The 24,439-nt window shown below is 44.1% G+C and overlaps 1 protein-coding gene across 6 annotated transcripts in view; it reads right to left on the reverse strand.

Moving 5' to 3' along the window:
* LOC106599426 (ras GTPase-activating protein nGAP) overlaps positions 1 to 24,439 on the reverse strand; it is a 111,434-nt gene that overhangs the window by 45,003 nt on the left and 41,992 nt on the right. For all 6 annotated transcript variants that reach the window (XM_014190657.3, XM_014190659.3, XM_014190658.3 and 3 more), the window contains exons 2-3: positions 4,384 to 4,511; positions 3,821 to 3,944 (exon numbers count right to left, since the gene is read on the reverse strand). In XM_014190657.3, coding sequence (XP_014046132.1) covers positions 3,821 to 3,944; positions 4,384 to 4,511 — 252 coding nt within the window. The remainder of the gene's footprint in view (positions 1 to 3,820; positions 3,945 to 4,383; positions 4,512 to 24,439) is intronic.

Consider the following 24,439-nt stretch of genomic DNA (forward strand, 5'->3'; position numbering starts at 1 on the left):
AAAGTGAAATAATGGACAATATCTAAGAAGGAAGACTTTCCATTAATCTCAAAGTTTCCTCCTCTCTGTTTTTGTTTGCTTTACATGTCAATCAAAATGATTGTTGAATGCCCATAGAATCCCAGCATTGGCCTGAAACCTAGCATTGGGGGCACTTTTGTCAAAGCAGACTATAGATTAACATATAAATAACCCTCTCTCTCTCATTTTAGGGCAGGACAGAGAACATTAAGAAGGTCATGAGAATGACTAACTCCCACAGTTACAGGGCCGGTGTCTCAAATGGCACCCTATTCCTTTATATACTGAATACCTTTGACCAGGGCTCTGGTCAAAAGTAGTGCACTATATAGGGGATAGTGTGCCATTTGGGAGGCAACCCATGTCCGTCCTCATTCCTCTACCCATCAGCTGCTGTCACAATACAACCAGCCCAATGACCCCTTCCCTATTCCCACTGACCCCCCCAGCCCAACCCAGCCCAGCACCCCTCCAGCCAGCAGCTGCACCCCCGCAGATTCCCTCAGTGAATGCCCTGGCTGGGAAAAGCCCACGTCAAGGCACTGGGGTCAGTCATGCTACTCAGACCATGTGAGATGGATGGATAGAGGTTAGACACTGGGTGCTTTGTCTCCGTCTATACATTCTCTAAGACACCTACACCACAGAACATCTCCCGTCCTACGGACGCCAGAAGTAGAACATCTCCACTAACCGGCCTAAATGAAATGAAACCCTTAGGAAAACCGATACAAGACATTTAACATAGTTGTCAGTCCATTCTGTTATTACTGCAAGGTTACCCTATGCTAATAACTTGTCATTTTGTTCCCTTTGGGAGCTTACAGCTGTTTCTCACAGACCAGGCTGGAGAGCAGCAGCAGTCCACAGACTCATCATCAGAGAATGAAGTTATTTCAGTTGATAATAACACTCCCTACTGCAGCTATGTCATATTTTCTAAAAAGCTCTGCCGTGGTTATGTAACGGACGCTGCTAGCAGTTTTTTTTTTATCCACCCCACCGATGCCTGTGCTATTGTTCTTCATACTTGCAGACAACTCCTTTGTCTCAGAGTGTGTATTACGAACTCAAGGAGGGATACTTCGACGGAGATCAAATCATCACCCATATCAGGAATTTCAATGTTTCTCTATGGTCCTGAGCCATTGTGTAGATAAGTTTAATTCTTGTTGCACCAGTTAGTAATGTTCAGATGAGTCTGTATGCATTTAAAAACCTATAAGAAGTCCTCAAACACAAGAGAATACTGCTCACTGCATACATATCATCTATGTATGCAGTGGGGCGGCAGGTAGCCTAGTGGTTAGAGCGTTGGACTAGTAAACCGAAAGGTTGCAAGATCGAATCCCCGAGCCGACAAGGTAAAAAGCTGTCGTTCTGCCCCTGAACAAGGCAGTTAACCCACTGTTCCTAGGCAGTCATTGAAAATAAGAATTTGTTCTTAATTGACTTGCCTAGTTAAATAAAGGTAAAATTAAAAAAAGAACATTTATTTATATCAAGGTAGAAGGCTTCCATCTAAACTCAGCAAAAAAAGAAACGTCCTCTCACTGTCAACTGCGTTTATTTTTGTATGAACATAAGATTCAACAACAGATGTAAACTGAACAAGTTCCACAGACATGTGACTAACAGAAATGGAACAATGTGTCCCTGAACAAAGGGGGGGTCAAAATCAAAAGTAACAGTCAGTATCTGGTGTGGCCAACAGCTGCATTAAGTACTGCAGTGCATCTCCTCCTCATGGACTGCACCAGATTTGCCAGTTCTTGCTGTAAGATATTACCCTATTCGTCCACCAAGGCACCTGCAAGTTCCCGGACATTTCTGGGGGGAATGGCCCTAGCCCTCACTCTCTGATCCAACAGGTCCCAGACGTGTTCACTGGGATTGAGATCCGGGCTCTTCGCTGGACATGGCAGAACACTGACATTCCTGTCTTGCAGGATATCACGCACAGAACGAGTAGTATGTCTGGTGGCATTGTCATGCTGGAGGGTCATGTCAGGATGAGCCTGCAGGAAGGGTACCACATGAGGGAGGAGGATGTCTTCCCTGTAAAGCACAGCGTTGAGATTGCCTGCAGTGACAACAAGCTCAGTCCGATGATGCTGTGACACACCGCCCCCAGACCATGACGGACCCTCCACCTCCAAATCGATCCCGCTCCAGAGTACAGGCCTCGTTGTAACGCTCATTCCTTCGACGATGAACGCGAATCTGACCATCACCCCTGGTGAGACAAAACCGCAACTCGTCAGTGAAGAGCACTTTTTGTCAGTCCTGTCTGGTCCAGCGACGGTGGGTTTGTGCCCATAGGCAACGGTGATGTCTGGTGAGGACCTGCCTTACAAATCAAATTTCAAATCAAATTTATTTATATAGCCCTGCGTACATCAGCTGATATCTCAAAGTGCTGTACAGAAACCCAGCCTAAAACCCCAAACAGCAAGCAATGCATGTGAAAGAAGCACGGTGGCTAGGAAAAACTCCCTAGGAAAAACTCCCTAGAAAGGCCAAAAACATAGGAAGAAACCTAGAGAGGAACCAGGCTATGAGGGTTGGCCAGTCCTCTTCTGGCTGTGCCGGGTGGATATTATAACAGAACATGGTCAAGATGTTAAAATGTTCATAAATGACCAGCATGGTCAAATAATAATAATCATAGTAGTTGTCGAGGGTGCAACAAGCACGTCCGTTGAACAGGTCAGGGTTCCAGGCCTGCAAGCCCTCAGTCCAGCATCTCTCAGCCTATTGCGGACAGTCTGAGCACTGATGGAGGGATTGTGCATTCCTGGTGTAACTCGGGTAGTTGTTGTTGCCATCCTGTACCTTACCGTGTGATATTCGGATGTACCGATCCTGTGCAGGTGTTGTTACATGTGGTCTGCCACTGCGAGAACGATCAGCTGTCCGTCCTGTCTCCCTGTAGCACTGTCTTAGGCGTCTCACAGTAGGGACATTGCAATTTATTGCCCTGGCCACATTTGCAGTCCTCATGCCTCCTTACAGCATGCCTAAGGCACGTTCACGCAGATGAGCAGGGACCGTGGGCATCCTTCTTTTGGTGTATTTCAGAGTCAGTAGAAAAGCCTCTTTAGGGTCCTAAGTTTTCATAACTGTGACCTTCATTGCCTACCGTCTGTAAGCTGTTAGTGTCTTAACGATGGTTCCACAGATGCATGTTCATTCATTGTTTATGGTTCATTGAACAAGCATGGGAAACAGTGTTTATGAAGATCTGTGAAGTTATTTCGATTTTTACGAATTATCTTTGAAAGACAGGGTCCTGAAAAAGGGACGTTTCTTTTTTTGCCGAGTTTATAATGAACTTACTGTGTGCAGCATATCCTCTCATTAATGCTAACAGAAAATGAATCCCTTAGAAAAATAACTGCATCACAATTTTTTATTTATTAACCAGGCAAGTCAGTTAAGAACAAATTCTTATTTACAATGATGGCCTACCCGGCCAAACCCGGATGACGCTGGGCCAATTGTGCGCCGCCCTATGGGACTCCCAATCACAGCCAGATGCGATATAGTTTGGATTCGAACCAGAGACTATCTTTTGCACTGAGATGCAGTGCCTTAGACCGCTGCGCCACTCGGGAGCCCGAATGGCACTAACTATTTAGTGAACTACTTTTGACCAGTGCCCAGTAGTGCAGTAAATGGAGAATAAGCTGCCATGTGGGAGACATCCAAAGTTTCCCTGTCCCATTAGTCAGTGCATTGTGTAACAGATTGGTAACTGAAGAGGCTCCTCTCCTTTCTAGTCTGTGGTGTGTCTTACCTAGCATGGAGGCGCCCTCTGCCTGGAACTCTGGGAACTGTCCCTCTGAAGGGACACTGACTGTCCGACGCAGGCTCCTGCCCTTCGATGACTGTGTAGGACCATCGACCACCTCACCTGGCATCTGAGAATCACACAGAGAGGGAGACAGGAGGCACTGTTAGTAGGGTCCGTGTTATCCGGGATCCTTGGGACATCCCTACCCCATTGAAGTTGAAATGTAAAATAGCTAAGGTAAGGGTTAGGGTTATGGGTAGGGGCATCCCAATGATTCCGAATAGCACTGACCCTATTAATAGGGCATCATCAGCAAATAATGTTTTTCTATAGTATGTATGCTGAAACCCGTAATAGTTTTCACAGTAGCTAAGGAATATTATCAGCCTGGGAAATATAGGACATTTAGGTCTAATCTTTAATTTATATTTTTTTTCTGCACACACAGAAGCCGGGATTAATTTTTAGAGATGCAAGGTGGAGCACCCTACAATGCACACCTTCCTTTGTCCCTCAAAGTGTGTGCGTGCGTGCGTAGGGGTAGTATTAGGAGGAACTTCACTCACCTCTTCCTCCTTGTTGAGCAGGATGAGCTGGCTATCAGTCAGGATGCAGTACTTCCTCTCCCACATACTGGTCTCGGAGTAGGGCGACTGGCCGCAGGAAAAGCGGTGTGTGGGTGGTCCCTTCACATCTGCACAGAGGGGACAAGAGAGACACTTCAGAAGGACAGAAGATCTCACGGTAAATTAGGAAAATGTGTTAAAACAAGGAACAGGTTATATTGAACATTTCTCTTAACTCTTGAAACTTTATACACCACCTTTTGCATGCAATGACAGGAAGCCATAGGGAAGTGAACTGCTTAAAAGTCAGCTGCCTAACCAAAAATAGATCCTCACGAGACACAGCTGTATTGTTGATCCCACTGACACAGAGGAATCAGCTTTAGGTAGGAAAATGAATTAACATCAACTCTGTTGAGCCCAGAGAAAATAAGGTGAAGTCAACACAGCTCGTCTGTAGAGGGCAGAGTTGTCCTCTGCTAAGCACCAAACAATGGATTTTCACTCTACTGCATGTTATTGAAAGAAATCTTCAATTACATCAGATATAGTTTGTAAATATTAAATTAGAATAAAAGGGGGAGAAAATATGATTAAAAACAACTACGCCTACATTATCCACTGGCATGCAAAACTGGGGAAGGTGAATCGCTTACCTTGTCATAAAACATAGCCTACTGTAACTAATCACGTAAAAAATATTGCTTAAAAAAAACCAAAAAAAACACCAGTGACGTTTGTGGCAAATAATCATTTAATTCCCTTGCCCAATAAATAATCATCACACTTGAAACCAAGCTGGATACCTTACCCAATCTAGTAGAATAATTATAAATAAGTATGTGACATTACACAGTGCAGTGCCTTGTGTCCATTAAACTGCCTCACTGCTCCTCCAGGATGTCTGGTGCAGGATGGGACCTTTTCCTACTGGTGAGATGCTTCCATCCCAAATGGCACACTACTTTTAACTAGGGCCCATGGCATGGTGAACTATATAGGGAATAGGGTGCCATTGCAGGGGAGGGGGGGGGGGTGCATTGGTACACAGTAGTTAGGAAGAAAGCAGATCGATCGCATAGGTGATTAAAAATGGATGTCTGGGTGGTGCATTGGTACAGAGTAGTTAGGAAGAAAGCAGATCGCATAGGTCATGCCCACATGTCACTGAGCATTAGTGGAAAGTGCTATTAGGGGCCCTTCAGGCTTTATTCATCTCCATGGACTAACAAGGTTGGGTCCAATGGAGGCACTATTCACCGAGGTTTATTTACTATGCCGAAAGCAAGTCAGTCAATGATCGGGGTCCCAAATGGCACCCTATGCTGTTTCACAATCAATGCATTCATTGTTTATGTACAACATATGGGTAGCTGAGCTCCAGTAAGAAACTGTGTGCCAGTAGGCTAATTGACTGGGGTGGAGTGAGTGAACAGCTCAGCTCCTTCTGAATCCCTCCAATTTCCCATACAAAGATTACAGACGACGGGAACAAAATAATCCGGTGCAATTTATTACTCATCATTTCCGACACTGAAATACAGGGACTTAAAGTTCTTTTGAAAAAGAGAATCAACTAAGCTTGAGTGTCATCAGTGGAATGTCTATCAATAATCTTCAATGCTGAGAAGAATATAACTTTTTCCCATCCTATGATAGCACTGTACTGTGGAATGTAGACTACACAGAGATGTAGGTGCAGAGTTAACAGATATATTTCTGGATGCATGTGAAATAATATACCACAAAGCTTCACTGCCTAAACACCCAAGAGAACGGAACCTTCTCACACCTGCTACTGTTCAAACGTAGCTAGCTACCATGTGAAATTGCCACATTTCTCAGGGGAATTCAAGGCCACAAAATGGACTATCCGAAGTAGGTGTAAAAATCGAATTGGAGTTTGTCTGTGTTTCTGAGAAATCCCAACTACCACGCCCACAGAAACCCATACGCTTATCACCAACTAATTACCAACAGTATCTATTGAAGAGGAACAGGAACAATGTGTATACCTCCAACTGAACAGATGACTTCAAATCTGTGCAGAAAAAAAACAAAGGAAGATGAGACCATTTAGTCTTGTCAGAAGGCTGCTTTTACAAGTTCACCTGGTCTCAGGGAGGGTATGCCTCTGGCTATTCCCCTTACATAACTCCTCCATGCTCAGCTGCAGAAGCTTGTTTGTCTGGTTGGTTTAAGAACATTTGCTTCTCAGGACTGAGGTCTTTGAACAGAGGCAGGGCAGATCCTTCAAAGACAACTCAAACAGGTCTAATTTGATGAGCTTTCATTTGCACTCATATAACTGTAGAATACCCAAGAAATATGCATGAATTTAAGCAATGTCAATGTGAACAACACCAGTCAAACTGTAGGCTAGCAAAGACAGATTTCAATTAAATGAAAAGGACCGGTTTCACAGACAAATACAGATTAGGTACTAAACCTAGTTCTGGACTAAAAAGCTAATTCAATGAAGAATCTCCACAGCATGCTTTTTAGTCCAGGACTAGTCTAATCTGTGTGCAGGAACAAGGCCAGAAGGCTTTAAAGCATTTGGGGTTTAATGAGGTGATTCGAACCTTGCACTTTTGTCGGGTGCAACAAAGCAGTTTATTCAATGACAGGACAGAAAACACTATGTCCCCCTCACTTAACATTCCCCCGGGAAACAAACAGACAGAGGGCTTAAGGTCCTATATCTGTCTCGGACACTTTGACAGCTACAGTTGTTAGAGCACTGAAAAGCATTAAAGGTCAAAGCCCCTGATTGTGTGTGTGTGTGTGTGTGTGTGTGTGTGGGGGGGGGGGGGGGGTGGGGGTGGTGGACACACCAGCCACAGTAGGGGGCCCCAAAGCTTGAGGCGCTCAGTGCCAAATAACATGAGCCATGGTGAGCATGCCTCAGTCTGTGTGAATCACATTTGGCATGATGCAGCACTCCGCTACCGCACAAAGCTGAGATTGTTGCTTGGGCTGTGAGAGTCAGGAGAAAAGACATGGGGATAATGAATCAGAACAGCGCCACAGCTCACAGGGAGGGAATCCTTTAGGTTATTGAGTAATGAGGCTGTCACTGTGTGGGTGTCCTGGAGTTGAGCCCCCACACGGTCGTATGCTTGTTTTTGTGGCATATGGGTCTAAAAACAATTAGCGGTGAAGTCTTGCCAGCTGGAAGCTAAAGAACGTTGCCAGTTTGTGACCTGGCAGGGGTCAAAGCAAAGCACACAAATAGCAGCTACAGTGAGAGAAACGAAGTGCCCGTGTGTCTACTATACAGGTGTGAAAGACAGAAAGAGAACGGAATATGTGACTGGAACTAAGGCAACTGGCACTTCTGGCATCTATGAATACTCTGGTCAGGCATTAGCCAGGCAGAGATGTCCAGCAGCAGGCCCTGACCAGGCCCGTTCCACATGGCCAGGGAAAAAGCCAACCCTCCAGAAGCCTGTCTGGAATGTCTGGGAGCCAGGGTGAGGTTCTGCCACCTGTCCTGGATGGGGTTTCAGGGGCATGCTTTGGTTGCTAATCACTGCCAATATAGACTAGGTCCTCCTCCTAAAACACACACACACACACACACACACACACACACACACACACACACACACACACACACACACACACACACACACACACACACACACACGTCATTACAAATATATGTATATAGGATCTTCAACTTCGAGGCTCAAAACTAGAGAATTCACTTATTTTTTTCCCAAGAGAAAAGCTCAAGGGTAAATGTGGTTCCTCAAAGAAAATAAAGTCCTTTCGGTTTTGATCTTAGCAGAAGTAGACTATAAGCCTATTGAATTTGCTTACTGTTGTGATTCAAAAACAGGGAAGTAGCAGCTGTTTGGCAATCTTATATACGGTGGTGATGTGAATATTCTGCCTAATTACCACAGTGCTCACGCAGCCTTCTTTTCTTTCTGAGGGGGGAAACTTGGCATTTACCACTTGTTCAAAGATGTCAATAAAACAACGTCCTTTATCTCAAGGATGAATCACCACTCTGAATAGCGTAACAATTATAACATGGGACATAAAACTACATTTTAGACTGCAACTTTGGGTAATAGCGTCATCAATTTCCCTCACTTAATTCCCCCAGTGTTTGCCAGTTGCGTCCACACCCAGAGCCTCTGCTGCATAGCACAACAGAGGATGTTTTGTGTCCGGCAACAAGTCTTTACCTCAAGCCCTACACAGACACATAGAACAACCTATACCGGTTTGTAAGCACTAGCCGGGTCACCATGGCAACCTGTAAATACAGGCAGCTCCTTCAATGACAAATGCCTGACATCCTTTATCCAGAAACCCTGGCCAACAGGTGGGGAGGGAAAGGAAAAGGGGGACAGAACTGAGGTAAAAGACAAACCAGACACAGAAAGAGAGGGGTGTGATACTGAAACTGACCTACTGAACTGTACACTATGTCTGTCACTATTGAAAAAAACCTCACCACATCAAAATTGGGATATAACAATTAGGCTTTGGCGATATACCATTTATACCGTATACAGGGTTATTTCAAAATACAGACGGTATGATTTTCAATACCATTTAAAAAATATATATATTATAATGTTGTGGGGGTGCGTGCTACGCCATTGCTTATAAGTTAAGTATAGCCATAAGAAATCTAAGATGTGTCATGAATTATAATCCAGCTCAGGGCTCCAGATATGCATTTGGCTTGCTAACTTGTTAGCGAAGCGGCAAGATGTCAAGATCAAGCTTCTTGGTTACAGCAGAGACATTCAATCCCCTCCTGGATCAAGATCCCTGTTGCCTATGTTTTTTGTGCAGCCCTTGTGCGCACATATACGGTAATACTGTATACCCCGGTATGGGACAGAATGGTATGAAAATCGGGATATCGCCCAACCCTAATAACAATAGGTGTATTTAAAAATATATATGTTTTACCTTTATTTAACTAGGCAAGTCCGTTAAGAACAAATTCTTATTTACAATGATGGCCTAGGAACAGTGGGTTAACTGCCTTGTTCGGGGGCAGAACGACAGATTTTTACCTTGTCAGCTCGGGGATTAGATCTTGTAACCTTTCGGTTACTGGCCCAACGCTCTAACCACTAGGCTACCTGCCGCCCCTTCTCCTCCTTAACTACCTAGGCTGAAACAGAGGCCTGTGTGTCCCAGACGAAAACAGCTAACTATTCAACAGCATCGCAAATTAGCAACCTTATTTGGCAGCTGGGGATTTAGGGGTTGATCCTGACTGTCAAAAGGAGGAAATTACTGCAATTAACTGATTTGGAGCGTGATTGGAGCTCTGTCTTTATCGAATTGTGTGGCATTCCAGCTGTAAACCATGTGGGACCACAGAGAGGAGGTGACTCAGGGGGTTGTGTTACACTTTCTTAGTATGGAGGGCTATCCGGAATCACAGTAAGGTGTTCTATCTCCCTCAGAGCAGCTGCTCCCTGAAGGGGGTAGGAAAACACTATACAAACGAGGGCTCTTAAATTGCACCCTATTTGGGACACACCCTTTATACTGCTGCTTTTCCCCAAAAAGAATAGGATAAGGCAGCATGGGCCATAAATATCAATCATGCTTTATCTCTACGGCTCAGGTTACAGCAGACAGCAGCCTGGTTAACACAAGGCGGGAATATCTACTAGCTTCATGCAAATAATTATCTTTTAGAGGACACAAGTGATTCAAGACTGAGCTTCGTGGCCTTTGTTCTTTTTTTCCACAAATCCACCACAGTCACTCATAGATAAGTAGAACCCAGTGCTAATCATCTATTACTTTGCAATAGTGCGGTTTTGAAATTATTTTAAATGAAACAGAGGATATGTGTGTGAATGTATGACCATCTGAACATAAACAACTCATCTTGGCAAAGCAGTGGCACTCCATTTCAATCAGGAAACGTGAAAACACATGAAATCGCCTGGCTTAAAATGCTGACATTAACAATTGAGATGGGCATGTACACTGCCATTCAAAAGTTTGGGGTCACTTAGAAATGTCCTTGTCTTTGAAAGAAAAGCACATTTTTTGACCATTATAATAACATCAAAGAAATTACGCTGAAGAATATGGCTGAGGTTTTACATTCTCCCAACCAATTGTGTAATTTTGTAAGTTTTTTTGCGTAACTTATTTTTTTACTTATTGTGTACATAATGTTGCTGCTACCGTCTCTTATGACCGAAAATAACTTCTGGACATCAGAAAAGTGATTACTCACCACAGACTGAAAGAAACTTTTTCCTTTAACGAGTCCGACGAGAAGGATATCCTGCTTTCACTGGAACAGGCCCAGATCCACGCCTTTTGCGTGAAGAAAAGATGCCGGAAACGGGGGCGCAGATCGGGAATCCTTCTGAGAATCCGGAGGCAAGCGAGCAAACTCCCAATGTCTTCCATACTCCTTGCTAATGTGCAATTGTTTGATAATTTTTTTTATGACCTACTATTAAGATTGTCCTACCAACGGGACATTAAAAACTGTAACATCTTATGTTTCACCGAGACGCGCCTGAACGAAGAAACGGACCATATAGAGCTGGCGGCTCTATGATGTCTAATATTATAGAAGTTTCAAGGTATTGCTGGCCTGAGGTATGGTACCTTATGATAAGCTGTCGACCACACTATCTACCAAAACAGTTCTCATCTGTATTATTTGTAGCCGTCTATTTACCACCACAAAGTGAAGCTGGCACTAAGACCGCTCTCAACCAACTCTATAAGGCCATAATCAAAGAAGAAAATGCTCAGCCAGAAGCGGCGCTCCTAGTGGCCGGGGACTTTAATGCAGGCAAACTTAAATCAGTTTTACCACATTTTTACCAGCATGTCACATGGGCAACCAGCGATAAAAAAATCCTTGACTACCTATACTCCACACACAGAGATGCATACAAAGCTCTCCCCCACCCTCCATTTGGCAAATCTGACCATAATTCTATCCTCCTGATTCCTGCTTACAAGCAACAACTAAAGCAGGAAGTACCAGTGACTCACTCAATACGGATGTGGTCAGATGACGCGGATGCTACACTACAGGACTGTTTTGCTAGCACAGATTGGAATATGTTCCGGGATTCATCCAATGACATTGAGGAACACGCCACCTCAGTCAGTCATCGGCTTCATCAATAAGTGCATCGATGACGTCGTCCCCACAGTGACTGTACGTACATAGCCCAACCAGAAGCCATGGATTACAAGCAACATCCGCATCGAGCTAAAGGCTGGAGCTGCAGCTTTGAAGGAGGGGGTGACTAAACTGGGGGCTTATAAGAAATCCCGTAATGCCCTGAGACGAACCATCAAACAAGCAAAGCGTCAATACAGGATTAAGATTGAATCGTACTACACCGGCTCTGACGCTTGTCGGATGTGGCAGGGCTTGAAAACTATTCCAGACTACAAAGGGAAACCCAGACGTGACTTGCCCAGTGACGCGAGCCTACCAGACGAGCTAAATGCCTTTTATGCTCGTTTCGAGGCAAGCAACACCGAAGCATGCACGAGAGCACCAGCTGTTCTAGATGACTGTGTGATAACGCTCTCGGTAGCTGATGTGAACAAAACCTTTAAACAGGTCAACATTCACAAAGCCGCTGAGCCAGACGGATTGCCAGGACGTGTACTCAAAGCATGCGCAGACCAACTGTCAAGTGTCTTCACTGACATTTTCAACCTCTCCCTGACAAAGTCTGTAATATCTACATGTTTCAAGCAGACCACCATAGTCCCTGTGCCCAAGGAAGCGAAGGTAACCTGCCTAAATGACTACCGACCTGTAGCACTCACGTCGGTAGCCATGAAGTGCTTTGAAAGGCTGGTCATGGCTCACATCAACAGCATTCCCCTGGACACCCTAGACCCACTCCAATTCGCATACCGCCTCAACAGATCCACAGATGATGCAATCGCACTCCACACTGCCCTTTCTCACCTGGACAAAAGGAACACCTATGTGAGAATGCTGTTCATTGACTACAGCTCAGCGTTCAACACCATAGTGCCCACAAAGCTCATCACTAAGCTAAGGACTCTAGGACTAAACACCTCCCTCTGCAACTGGATCCTGGACTTCCTGACGGGCCACCCCCAGGTGGTAAGAGTAGGCAACAACACGTCTGCCACGCTGATCCTTAACACTGGGGTGCCACAGGGGTGTGTACTTAGTCCTCTCCTGTATTCCCTGTTCACCCATGACTGAACGGCCAGGCACCGCTCCAACACCATTATTAAGTTTGCTGACAACACAACAGTGGTAGGCCTGATCACCGACAACGATGAGAAAGCCAATAGTGAGGAGGTCAGAGAACTGGCAGTGTGGTGCCAGGACAACAGCCTCAATAGGAGCAAGACTAAGGAGCTGATCATGGACTACAGGAAAAAGGCAGGCCGAACAGGCCCCATTTACATCGACGGGCTGTAGTAGAGCAGGTCGATAGTTTCAAGTTCCTTGGTGTCCACATCACCAATGAAATATCAAGGTCCAAACATACCAAGACAGTCGTGAAGAGGGCACAACAACACCTTTTCCCCGAGGAGACTGCAAAAATTTGGCATGGGTCCCCAGGTCCTCAAAAGGTTCTACAGCTGCACCATCGAGAGCATCCTGAACGGTTGCATCACCGCCTGGTATGGCAACAGCTCGGCATCGGACCCTAAGGTGCTACAGAGGGTAGTGCGAACGGCCCAATACATCACTGGGGCCAAGCTTCCTGCCATCCAGGACCTATATACTAGGTGGTGTCAGAGGAAAGCCCATAAAATTGGTCAGACTCCAGTCACCCAAGTTATAGACTGTTTTCTCTGCTTCCGCATGGCAAGCGGTACCGGAGCGCCAAGTCTAGGACCAACTGGCTCCTCAACAGCTTCTACCCCCAAGCCATTAGAATGTTGAACAATTCATAGAAATCGTCACCGGACAATTTACTCGCTACTCGCTGTTTGTTTGTTACCTATGCATAGTCACTTTGTCCCCACCTATATGTACAGATTACATCAACTAGACTGTACCTCTGCACACTAACTCGGTACCAGTGCCCCCTGTATATAGCCTCGTCATTGTTATTGTGTTACTTTTTATAATTACTTTTTATTTTAGCCTACTTGGTAAATATTTTCTTCTTCTTGAACTGCACTGTTGGTTAAGGGCTTCTAAGTAAGCATTTCACAGTAAAGTCTACACTTGTTGTATTCGGGGCATGTGGCAAATAAAGTTTGATTTGATCATAAATACAGTGTAGTCACTGTTAATGTTGTAAATGACTATTGTGGGTGGAAACAGCTGATTTGTTATGGAATATCTACATAGGCGTACACAGGCCCATAATCAGCAACCATCACTCCTGTATTCCAATGGCACGTTGTGTTAGCTAATCCAAGTTTATCATTTGAAAAGGTTAATTGATTATTAGAAAATCCTTTTTCAATTATGTTAGCACAGCTGAAAACTTAGTTCTGATTAAAGAAACTGAAACTGTCCTTCTTTAGACTAGTTGAGTATCTGGAGCATCAGCATTTGTCGGTTCGATTACAGGCTCAAAATGTCCAGAAACAAAGGACTTTCTTCTGAAACTCGTCAGTCTATTCTTGTTCTGAGAAATGAAGGATATTTCATGTGAGAAATTGCCAAGAAACTGAAGATCTGGTACAACACTGTGTACTACTCCCTTCACAGAACAGCGCAAACTGGCTTTAACCAGAATAGAAAGAGGAGTGGGAGGCCCCGGTGCACAACTGAGCAAGAGGACAAGTACATTAGTGTCTAGTTTGAGAAACAAACGCCTCACAAGTCCGGGATGCTGGCCTTCTAGGCAGAGTTGCAAAGAAAAAGCCATATCTCAGACTGGCCAATAAAAATAAAATATTAAGATGGGCAAAAGAACACAGGCACTGGACAGAGGAACTCTGCCTAGAAGGCCAGCATCCCAGAGTCACCTCTTCACTGTTGACATTGAGACTGGTGTTTTGCGGGTACTATTTAACGAAGCTGCCAGTTGAGGACTTGAGGCGTTTGTTTCTAAAATGTGAAAAAAAGAATCATAATAATCTATATTAGTCCTACTTAAGGGGCAAGCATTTCTAGATGTCCAAAAACATGTCACACTCAAAATAAATAATTTGTATCCAGTCTGTTTTTCAGTATTTTGTATTGTAATTGCTACTGCGGGGCCACGTAGACCATTTTCACATTGACGATAGCAAAGGGACATTTGAGAGGTACGAGAGGTATCGATTCGACAGAAAAAAAACTTGTGTAAACTTGCAAAATTACCTCCGGAGGTCAGGCACAACATTCACCCCACAGTTGTCCGACTGAGCAGGGCGATATACAAAACTGTCTCGAGCTCAACACTCCTCCAGTATAAGTGGTCACAGCAGAGCAACGTTTTTGAAACAGCTGAAATGTACAGACAATTTCCTTATATTTGAGACTTGTTTTGAGTTTTTACTTGAAATTGCAGTAACAGCCTGTTACACTTTGAAATTGTCGCAGTAGCTGCCAGCTGCACTGAGCTACGTAAAAGTTGGAAGCCCATTCCCGCCACCATAATACAAAATAAAAAGGTAATATGCCCATCTACAGTTTTAGATATGCAAGTCTAAATTTGGAGATAAGGAAGTCAAACTACACAAGTCAAAATGGTGAGATAGTAGATCATACAAATATGAAATGTTTTTTCATTTGTAACATTGTGGTGTGATTTCAGAGTTGGCACCAAAGCTCACAGAGTGGTGGGGGGGAGGAATTGTTTTTCTGGGGCCCAGAGTTCCTCCTGATCTGGTAGGCTAACCTAACCAGGTAAACCTCTGGGTATGAAATAGTAATAAATCAACTGTAATATGGGCTAAGATGGGACAACAGTACTTTGTCCCTCTTTTCAATGTTTTTGTGTCAATAATTAAAAGTACTGGTGCAAATGCCAGCTCGCCACACATTTGCCAGCGGCCCTGCTATGTTGATCTCTGCAAAGTGGATAGATGGAAATCGCCTCACAATGCTACAAATGAAGAAACATAACCTACAGTGACTTCAGAAAGTATTCACACCTGTTGACTTTTTCCACATTTTGATGTTTTACAGCCTGAATTTAAAAATGGATTAATTGAGATTTGGCCTACACAGAATACCCCATAATGTCAAACTGGAACCCATCTCTCCACCTCACACATACAGATAATTGTATGGTCCCTATGTCGAGCGGTGAATTTCAAACAGAGATGCAACCACAAAAAAAGAGGGAGTTTTTTTCAATGCCTCGCAATGAAGGGCACCTATTGGTAGATGGGTAAAAATAAAAAAGTAGACATTGAATATCCCTTTGAGCATGGTGAAGTTATTAATTACACACAAAGATACAGCCATTATTCCTAACTCAGTTGCCAGAGAGGAAAGAAACCACTGAGGGATTTCACCATGAGGCCAATGGTGACTGCAGAAAATGTAGCAAAGCAATTAACACTTTGTATCCAGGATAAAAAGTTGTGTGGGGTAAATCCAATACATTATTGAGTACTACTCTTCATATTTTTACGCAAAGTGTTGGCTGCATCATGATATGGGTGTGCTTGTAAATCGTTAAGGACTGGGGAGTTTTTCAGGATAAAAAAATAAACGGAATAGAGCAAAGCACAGGCAAAATCCTAGAGGAAAACCTGGTTCAGTCTGTTGTCCACCAGACACTGGGAGATGAATTCATCTTCATAATCACAAGTGACAGTCAGTATCTGATGTGGCCACCAGCTGCATTAAGTACTGCAGTGCATCTCCTCAAGGACTGCACCAGATTTGCCAGTTCTGCTGTGAGATGTTACCCCACTCTTCCACCAAAGTTCCCGGACATTTCTGGGGGGAATAGCCCAGCCCTCACCCTCCGATCCAACAGGTCCCAGACGTACTCAATGGGATTGAGATCCAGGCTCTTCGCTGGACATGGCAGAACACTGACATTCCTGTCTTGCAGGAAATCACGCACAGAACGAGCAGTATGGCTGGTGGCATTGTCATGCTGGAGGGTCATGTCAGGATGAGCCTGCAGGAAGGGTACCACATGAGGGAGGAGGATGTCTTCCCTGTAATGCACAGCGTTGAGATTGCCTGCAATGACAACAAGCTCAGTCCAATGATGCTGTGACACACCGCCCCAGACCATGACAGACCCTCCACCTCCAAATCAATCCCACTCCAGAGTACAGGCCTCAGTGTAACGCTCATTCCTTCGACGATAAACGTGAATCAGACCATCACCCCATGTCAGACAAAACCAGGACTCGTCAGAGAAGAGCACTTTTTGTCAGTCCTGTCTGTTCCAGCGACGGTGGGTTTGTGCCCATAGGTGACATCTGGTGAGGACCTGCCTTACAACAGGCCTACAAGCCATCAGTCCAGCCTCTCCCTGCCTGTTGCGGACAGTCTGAGCACTGACGGAGGGATTGTGCATTCCTGGTGTAACTCGGGCAATTGTTGTTGCCATCCTGTACCCGTCCCGCAGGTCTGATGTTCGGATGTACCGATCCTGTGCAGGTGCTGTTACACGTGGTCTGCCACTGCGAGGACGATCAGCTGTCCGTCCTGTCTCCCTGTAGCGCCGTCTTAGGCGTCTCACAGTACAGACATTGCAATTTATTGCCCTGGCCACATCTGCAGTCCTCAAGCCTCCTTGCAGCATGCCTGACAGGCTGACTCCCGCTGCGAGCGGGAGCGTTGCAAATTAATTTTGAAATCTATATTATTCAATTATTGCGCCAACGAGCGTCTGTGTTGCCAAGGGTTAAAATAGAAGTCAGTTCTATTTGTGATGCAGATCGCGCTGCAAGTCCTGCCTCTCCCATCTCCTCATTGGTTTATAGAAGCAGGTACCCATGTGCCATCTCATTGGTTATACCCATGTGGGTGACTGAAAGACGAATGAGGTTAGTGGCGGTAATGCAATTAATTTATGAAAGTTGCCAATCGCAATATAAAGTCAAGAGAAGAAAAAGCCTAGAAGGAGGAGAGATGACTAGAAACGATTCGGTTGACCGTTTTATTTCTGGTAAAATAAACAACTCAATGTTTATATCCCAGGACAAATTAGCTAGCAACAGCAAGCTAGCTAAATAGGACAAATTAGCTAGCAAGTGCAAGCTAGCTAGCTAAATTGTCATAAATGTTTAATGCTTTTTGACCTGTCCCCAAATTAATGTAATTGGTTCAGAGTTTGTTTTGATATTTTAACCTGCGTGTCGTGATCGCGTTTGGTGTGGGGGGGACAAAATAAATGTATGCACTATGGCGCACGTGCCCAGCCAGTTTGGGTTCCGTGTAAGGCACATTCACGTAGATGAGCAGGGACCCTGGGCATCTTTCTTTTGGTGTTTCTCAGAGTCAGTAGAAAGGCCTCTTTAGTGTCCTAAGTTTTCATAACTGTGACCTTAATTGCCTATCGTCTGTAAGCTGTTAGTGTCTTAACGACAGTTCATTAATTGTTTATGGTTCATTGAACAAGCATGGGAAACAGTGTTTAAACCCTTTACAATGAAGATCTGTGAAGTTATTTGGATGTTTATGAATTATTATCTTTGAAAGACAGGGTCTTGAAAAAGGGACGTTTCTTTTTTTGCTGGGTTTATATGCATTTTATTTTTGGGTGGTGGGAATGGGCTTCCATATAAAACAGCTCAATATCTCAACTCCCATGTGAATTATACCCACGTTTTCAGACACAATTTGCATTTACCACAGCCTAATGATGTGCATGATATTGATAAAAGATAAGCATGGTTTGTTATGTTGTAAGGTAGGCCTACTGTACTTCTATTTGTATTAGAATGATAATAGGTCATTTTTGATAGGTTTAGTTAGCAGTAACTCTGCTTTTGCCATGAAGATCAAATATAATGAGTGTACGGACAAGAAAATAAATCCTTTAATTGTCTGCACATGCTTGTGAATTGTTGCACTATTCAAGACAAGTGTAGGCCTAAATATAGCTTGCAATGCTTAGCCTCCTGGCTAGCGGCTTCTGACATTTACGGTACTTTTGAGCTGCGAAGCAAGAATGTCAACCGAACCCTCTCTTGGCTTGTGACATTCCCGTCACTAATGTGAATTGAAAAGTGTACGTACATATTAGGGATGCATGATATATTGGTAATCATGTCGGAATCGGACGATATTTGCTAAAAACAGCAACATCGGCCTGATGTTTCGTTTAACGTCGATGTTCAAAACCAACGTCAAAGCTGACGTGCATACCCATATAAATGTAGGTAGATGACGTAATGACGCCACGGAAAATAGAGCTAGGAATGCAACACAGCATTCCTAACCTAGCCCACAACGTCTGCTGTGTGGATCAGGAAGTCAACAAGTCAAGCAGTCATTTGAAAGAGTAAGAACATTTCAGCGAGTCAACTCAAAAGCTAAATCCATTAAACGCCAAGATAATGGAATTCATTGCCATTGACAATCAATCATTCTCTGTCGTGGATGATGTTGGCTTTCGCTGACTGGTAGAGCACCAGTAAACACTACCAAATAGGCTCTATTTTTCAGATGTTGCCGTACCGGAGTTACACAGTATTGTTGAAACTCACATCCATGAGCTATTTGCTAAGGGCGTCACTGCTATTAGCTACACGACTGACATTTGGACCAGCAACGTCAGCCCCATGAGCATTATGAGTCTGACAGCACAGTGGGTCGACAAGGATTTCGTACTGACGAAAGCCGTATTGCATGCTCAAGAATGTGCTGGTTCTCATACGCTGCTGCCATTTATTTAAATGGCATTTGAGAACATGTTTGAAACATGAACACTCCTAGCTCCATTAGAAACCCTGATTTGAGAAATAAGCTGAACTGCGCCTGCATCAGATGTGATACCCTGTCATGACATTGAAACGCCTGCTCAACAAAAATGCGAACAAAGACTGTAGGGTTAACTTGGAAAAGTATTCTACTAGAGGCTGTGAACAAGCGATTTGGTGGCATTATCTCTGAACCTCTACAGTGTCGCCACCAAGCTCGATGCTAGGTACAAGGACCGCTACTTCGATACAGACAAGGAACAGGGTTTTCGTGAAATGTTAGACACAGCTGGACAAGATGGAAACGGACACAGTGACAGTGCGCACAGAGGAAGAGAGGCCACGGACAGACAGAGCTGAAACTTCACTGCTTGACATGTATGATGACATCCTGGTTGAGACTGAACAAATTAACAATGAAACGGCACATCAAGTAAGTGAAAGAAAAAGGTTTTGATTATATTTTACTGGTAATGGGGACATACGTAAACGCCAACAAAATAACCTTTTGGTCAGTGTGTGTGTTTTTGCAACTATTTAACTGTACTAGAATAATTAAAAGGCCGCAAAAAAAAAATGTATATCAGTTATCGGGATAGTTTTATTTGGCAAGGAAAATATCAGATATCAAAAAATGTCATACCGCAGCATCCCTAGTACATATTATGTAAATTGAAATGTTTTCCTGATAGGGCTTATTCTCACAGAATAGAGTTTTGTTCCTGTGGTGAGCTCACTCCAGAACTCAATGACATTGTTAAATATTTAAATAGGCTGCCGTCAGTGATGTTTCTCACATTTGGATGAGCTATTTTCCTGTTGCAAAAGGGTCAACCCTTCATACTAGGAGTATGGGAAGCGGTGGAGCCTCTGAGGTCAAAAGGTGTGTGATAATGGGTGCGTCCCAAAAGGCACCCCATTCCCTACATAGTGCACTACTTTCAACCAGGGCCCATTGGGCTTAAGTTAAAAGTAGTGTACTATATAGGGAAGATGGTGCCATTCATGAATTAATGAATTTCATATCGTATCACTTTTTTAAATGTATTTATTCAAACTTTAATTAACTAGGCAAGTCCGTTAAGAACAAATTCTTATTTGCAATGACGGCCTACCAAAAGGCAAAAAGGACTCCTGCGGGGACGGGGGATTAAAAATAAAAAACAAATATAAGACAAAACCAACATCACAACATGAGAGACACCACAACATGACATAAAGAGAGACAGACCTAAGACAACAACATAGCATGGCAGCAACACATGACAACACAGCATGGTAGAAGCATAACATGGTAGCAGCACAAACCACGGTACAAACATTATTGGGCACAGATAACAGCACCAAGGGCAAGAAGGTAGAGACAACAATACATCACTGACAGTTGTGGCTGCTTCTCGTAAGTGTTCATGATTGAGTCTGAATTAAGAGATTGCGATAAAACTGTCCAGTTTGAGTGTTTGTTGCAGCTCGTTCCAGTCACAAGCTGCAGCGAACTGAAAAGAGGAGCAACCCAGGGATGTGTGCGCTTTGGGGACCTTTAACAGAATGTGACTGGCAGAACGGGTGTTGTATGTGCAGGATGAGGACTGCAATAGGTATCTCAGATAAGGGGGAGTGAGGGCTAAGAGGGTTTTAAGCATCAACCAGTGGGGTCTTGCGACTGGTATACGGAGATGGCCAGTTTACAGGAGTATAGAGTGCAGTGATGTGTCCTATAAGGAGCAGTGGTGGCAAATCTGATGGCCGAATGGTAAAGAACATCAAGCCGCTCGAGAGCACCCTAACCTGCCGATCTATAAATTACATCTCTGTAATCTAGCATGGGTAGGATGGTCATCTGAATCAAGGTTAGTTTGGCAGCTGGGGTGAAAGAGGAGTGATTACTATAGAGGAAACCAAGTCTAGATTTAACCTTAGCCTGCAGCTTTGATACGTGCTGAGAGAAGGACAGTGCACCGTCTAGCCATACTCCCAATTACTTGTATGAGGTGACTACATCAAGCTCTAAACCCTCCGAGGTAGTAATCACACTTCAAGCCTATAACCTACTAGATAAGCATGTAGGTTATCATTCATTGAAGAGGTGTGCAGACAAACTTAAGCTTATCTCACATAGCTATCAAAGACGTTCATATCTGACACACAAATTCTTCCCTTCATTCAGGACATTGTTGCCAGACATTGGTCCATGACAAGAGAGGTCTCTCTGTTGATACATACAGCCCCCCTGCTCAAAGGCCTCACTTGGGCAGATGACCCAAATGAAATGTGAAAGCCACCATTGGTTTTCCCAAGACTGGCTCCAACGTTGGCCCTAGTTTTGAAAGGTTAATGAGCTCTTAGGTGCTGCTGCCACAGTCTTTTTGTTATGGTGGTGCATTTATTTGCAGAGGGGCATTTGCATACAAAAGCAGGGGTATGCAGTTTCCCCTCCACATGCAGCAGGCCCTGCCTTTATGAGGCTGCTGCTGTTCCTCCCACTGTGGCCCCCAGGTCAGCAACCACAACTTCACAGCACTCACAGAACAACCAACCAACCTTTAAAAAGGGTAATATTTTGGGGCGGAAGAAGCCCACAGCAATCTAATTTAAGTTCAACACATCACAGAACAGGCGGGCTGCACGAGACAAACTGAATCCTTTTAGTTCATGCACATGGATGCATACGGTTTCATTATCGTCCAATTAGCATTAGTTTTAATTCATTTTCATGAGAGGCCTCCTCCGACCGCTTGTTGTGAGTAATGCAGGCAGGCCTGGGGGAAGTACTGTGAACCGACAATGAGGTGAACAGACAATGAGGAAGCCCACATGTTGTTTACTCTACCAAGGAGAAGTAAAACATCAAATGGAGAGCACTTTCAGTTACAGGCTAGTACAACAGGCAGTAGGCTCCATGGAGGCTTCCTAACATGCATGTTAAAATGTTTGTTTGAGAGCATTGCTGCTTAATGAGGATGGATTAACGCCCCCCCCCCCACTAACTTTTTTTTCCGCCTTTTCCTTATATCTGAAGGGTATTGTCGGTATCAAAGCCAAAATGTTATTTCCGCCTAACGACCTAGTAATCATTTCGGTAAACTTCTGCCTACGGTTTAGTATGAAATGTAGCTGTAAGGCTGAAGTGGCATTGGCCCGCACTACACTCTTAAACTCTTGATGGTTGCTAGGCAGCGGCCATTAACCATCCTCTGAACTTTACGAGGCATGTCACTTCTCCAATCTATTCGCAAAGCCCACCACTAAGCATGCAGTGTTTTCTTATGCACAACTGGATGGATCCATAAAGAATTACAGTGGAAATAAATATCACTGAATGACGAAAATATTGAAATAAAGTAGGCTAATAATGCAATTGAATGAATGTAATCAAATTGTTGCTTACTGAAACTCCCAAAGTCATCCAATCGTTGTAATACATTACTAGCAATAGCCTACCCGCGTGTGGTCAACTAGATGATCATTTCAGCAGTGTTTTGTTTGGGACAGCGCCATCGCGCTGCTTTGAGACAAGCATGGGGACTCATCTTGATAAATCAATCAATGTCAGATATTTGTTTTGGCTACAATTAGGCTGGGGAAATGTTAGCTAAGTTGAGGTGAGTGCTGTCATGATCATTCTGTCTATTTGGCTCATTTATAAGAACATTTTGCCAGCATGTAATGTAGTTTAACAAGTGGGTTATTTTGCTCTCCACTTGCAGTCGCTTAGCAGCCTAGGCCTACTCCCAACCCAAATCCTGTGACCTCACTGAATCAATCATTAGAGTACGTTTAATGCACAGTAATAATTGATATTATGGCAGTATGCAGATTATGCAATAGTCATGTAAACACCTTATTCTGCTAAGTAATGGCACCAGAGGGGATGGCTGCCATTTTACGGGATCCTAACCAATTATGCTATTTTGCTCCCAGACAAGGTCCAAATCCCCGTCATTCGCATGAAGAAGGAAATACAGGGGGCAGCGATCAGGGTGCCTTGTAAAAATTCAACGGATAGTGAGTAAACTGCCTCTAACATCCGTTCTATTGACCAACTTGCAATCACTGGAAAATAAACTAGATGAGCTCAGTTGAGGCTATCCTTCCAATGGGACATTAAAAACTGTAATGTTTTTTGTTTCACTGACACGTGGCTGAACGACGACACCAATAATATACAGTTGGCTGGGTTTTCCATGCATCAGCAGGACAGAACAGCTACGTCCGGTAAGACGAGGGGTGTGGCTGTGTGTCTATTTGTCAATAACAGCTGGTGTGCAACGTCTAATATTAAGGTAGTGTCGAGGTATTGTTCACATGAGGTAGAGTACCTCATTATAAGCTGTAGACCACACTATCAATATTTTTCGTAGCCATCTATTTACCACCACAAACTGACGCTGGCACTAAGACCGCACTCAACGAGCTGTATAAGAATATAAGCATACAAGAAAATGCTCATCCAGAACGGCGCTCCTAGTGGCCATGGACTTTTATGCAGGCAAGCATAAATCTGTTTAACCTAATTTCTACCAGTATGTCACATGTGCAACCAGAGGAAAATAAAATCTCTAGACCACCTTTACTCCACACACAGAGAAGCGTACAAAGCTCTCCCTCAATTTGGAAAATCTGACCATAATTATATCCTGCTTAAAAGCAAAAACTAAAGTAGTAAGTACCAGTGACTCTCTCAATACGGAAGTGGTCAGATGACGCAGACACTACGCTACAGGACTGTTTTGCTAGCACAGACTGGAATGTGTTCCGGGATTTATCAAAATGGCACTGAGGAGTATACCACGCTTCATCAAAAAGTGCATCGACGACGTCGTCCCCACAGTGACCGTACGTACATATACCAACCAGAAGCCATGGATTACAGGTAACATCCGCACTGAGCTAAAAGCTAGAGCTGCTGCTTCAAGGAGCGGGACACTAATCCGGACGCTTATAAGAAATCCTGCAATGCCCTGAGACGAGCCATCAAACAGGCAAAGCATCAATACAGGACTAAGATTAAATTGTACTACACCGGCTCCGACGCTCGTCGGATGTGGCAGGGCTTCCAAACTATTAGACTACAAAGGGAAACCCAGCCTTTTATGCTCGTTTCGTGGCAAGCAACAATGAAGCATGCATGAGAGCACCAGATGTCCCAGACGACTGTGTGATCACGCTCTCCGTAGCCAATGTGAGCAATACCTTTAAACAGGTCAACATTCACAAGGCCATGGGGCCAGACAGATTACCAGGA

This window comes from Salmo salar, chromosome 03, assembly GCF_965601325.2.
Source record: "Salmo salar chromosome 03, fSalSal1, whole genome shotgun sequence".
Taxonomy (NCBI): domain Eukaryota; kingdom Metazoa; phylum Chordata; class Actinopteri; order Salmoniformes; family Salmonidae; genus Salmo; species Salmo salar.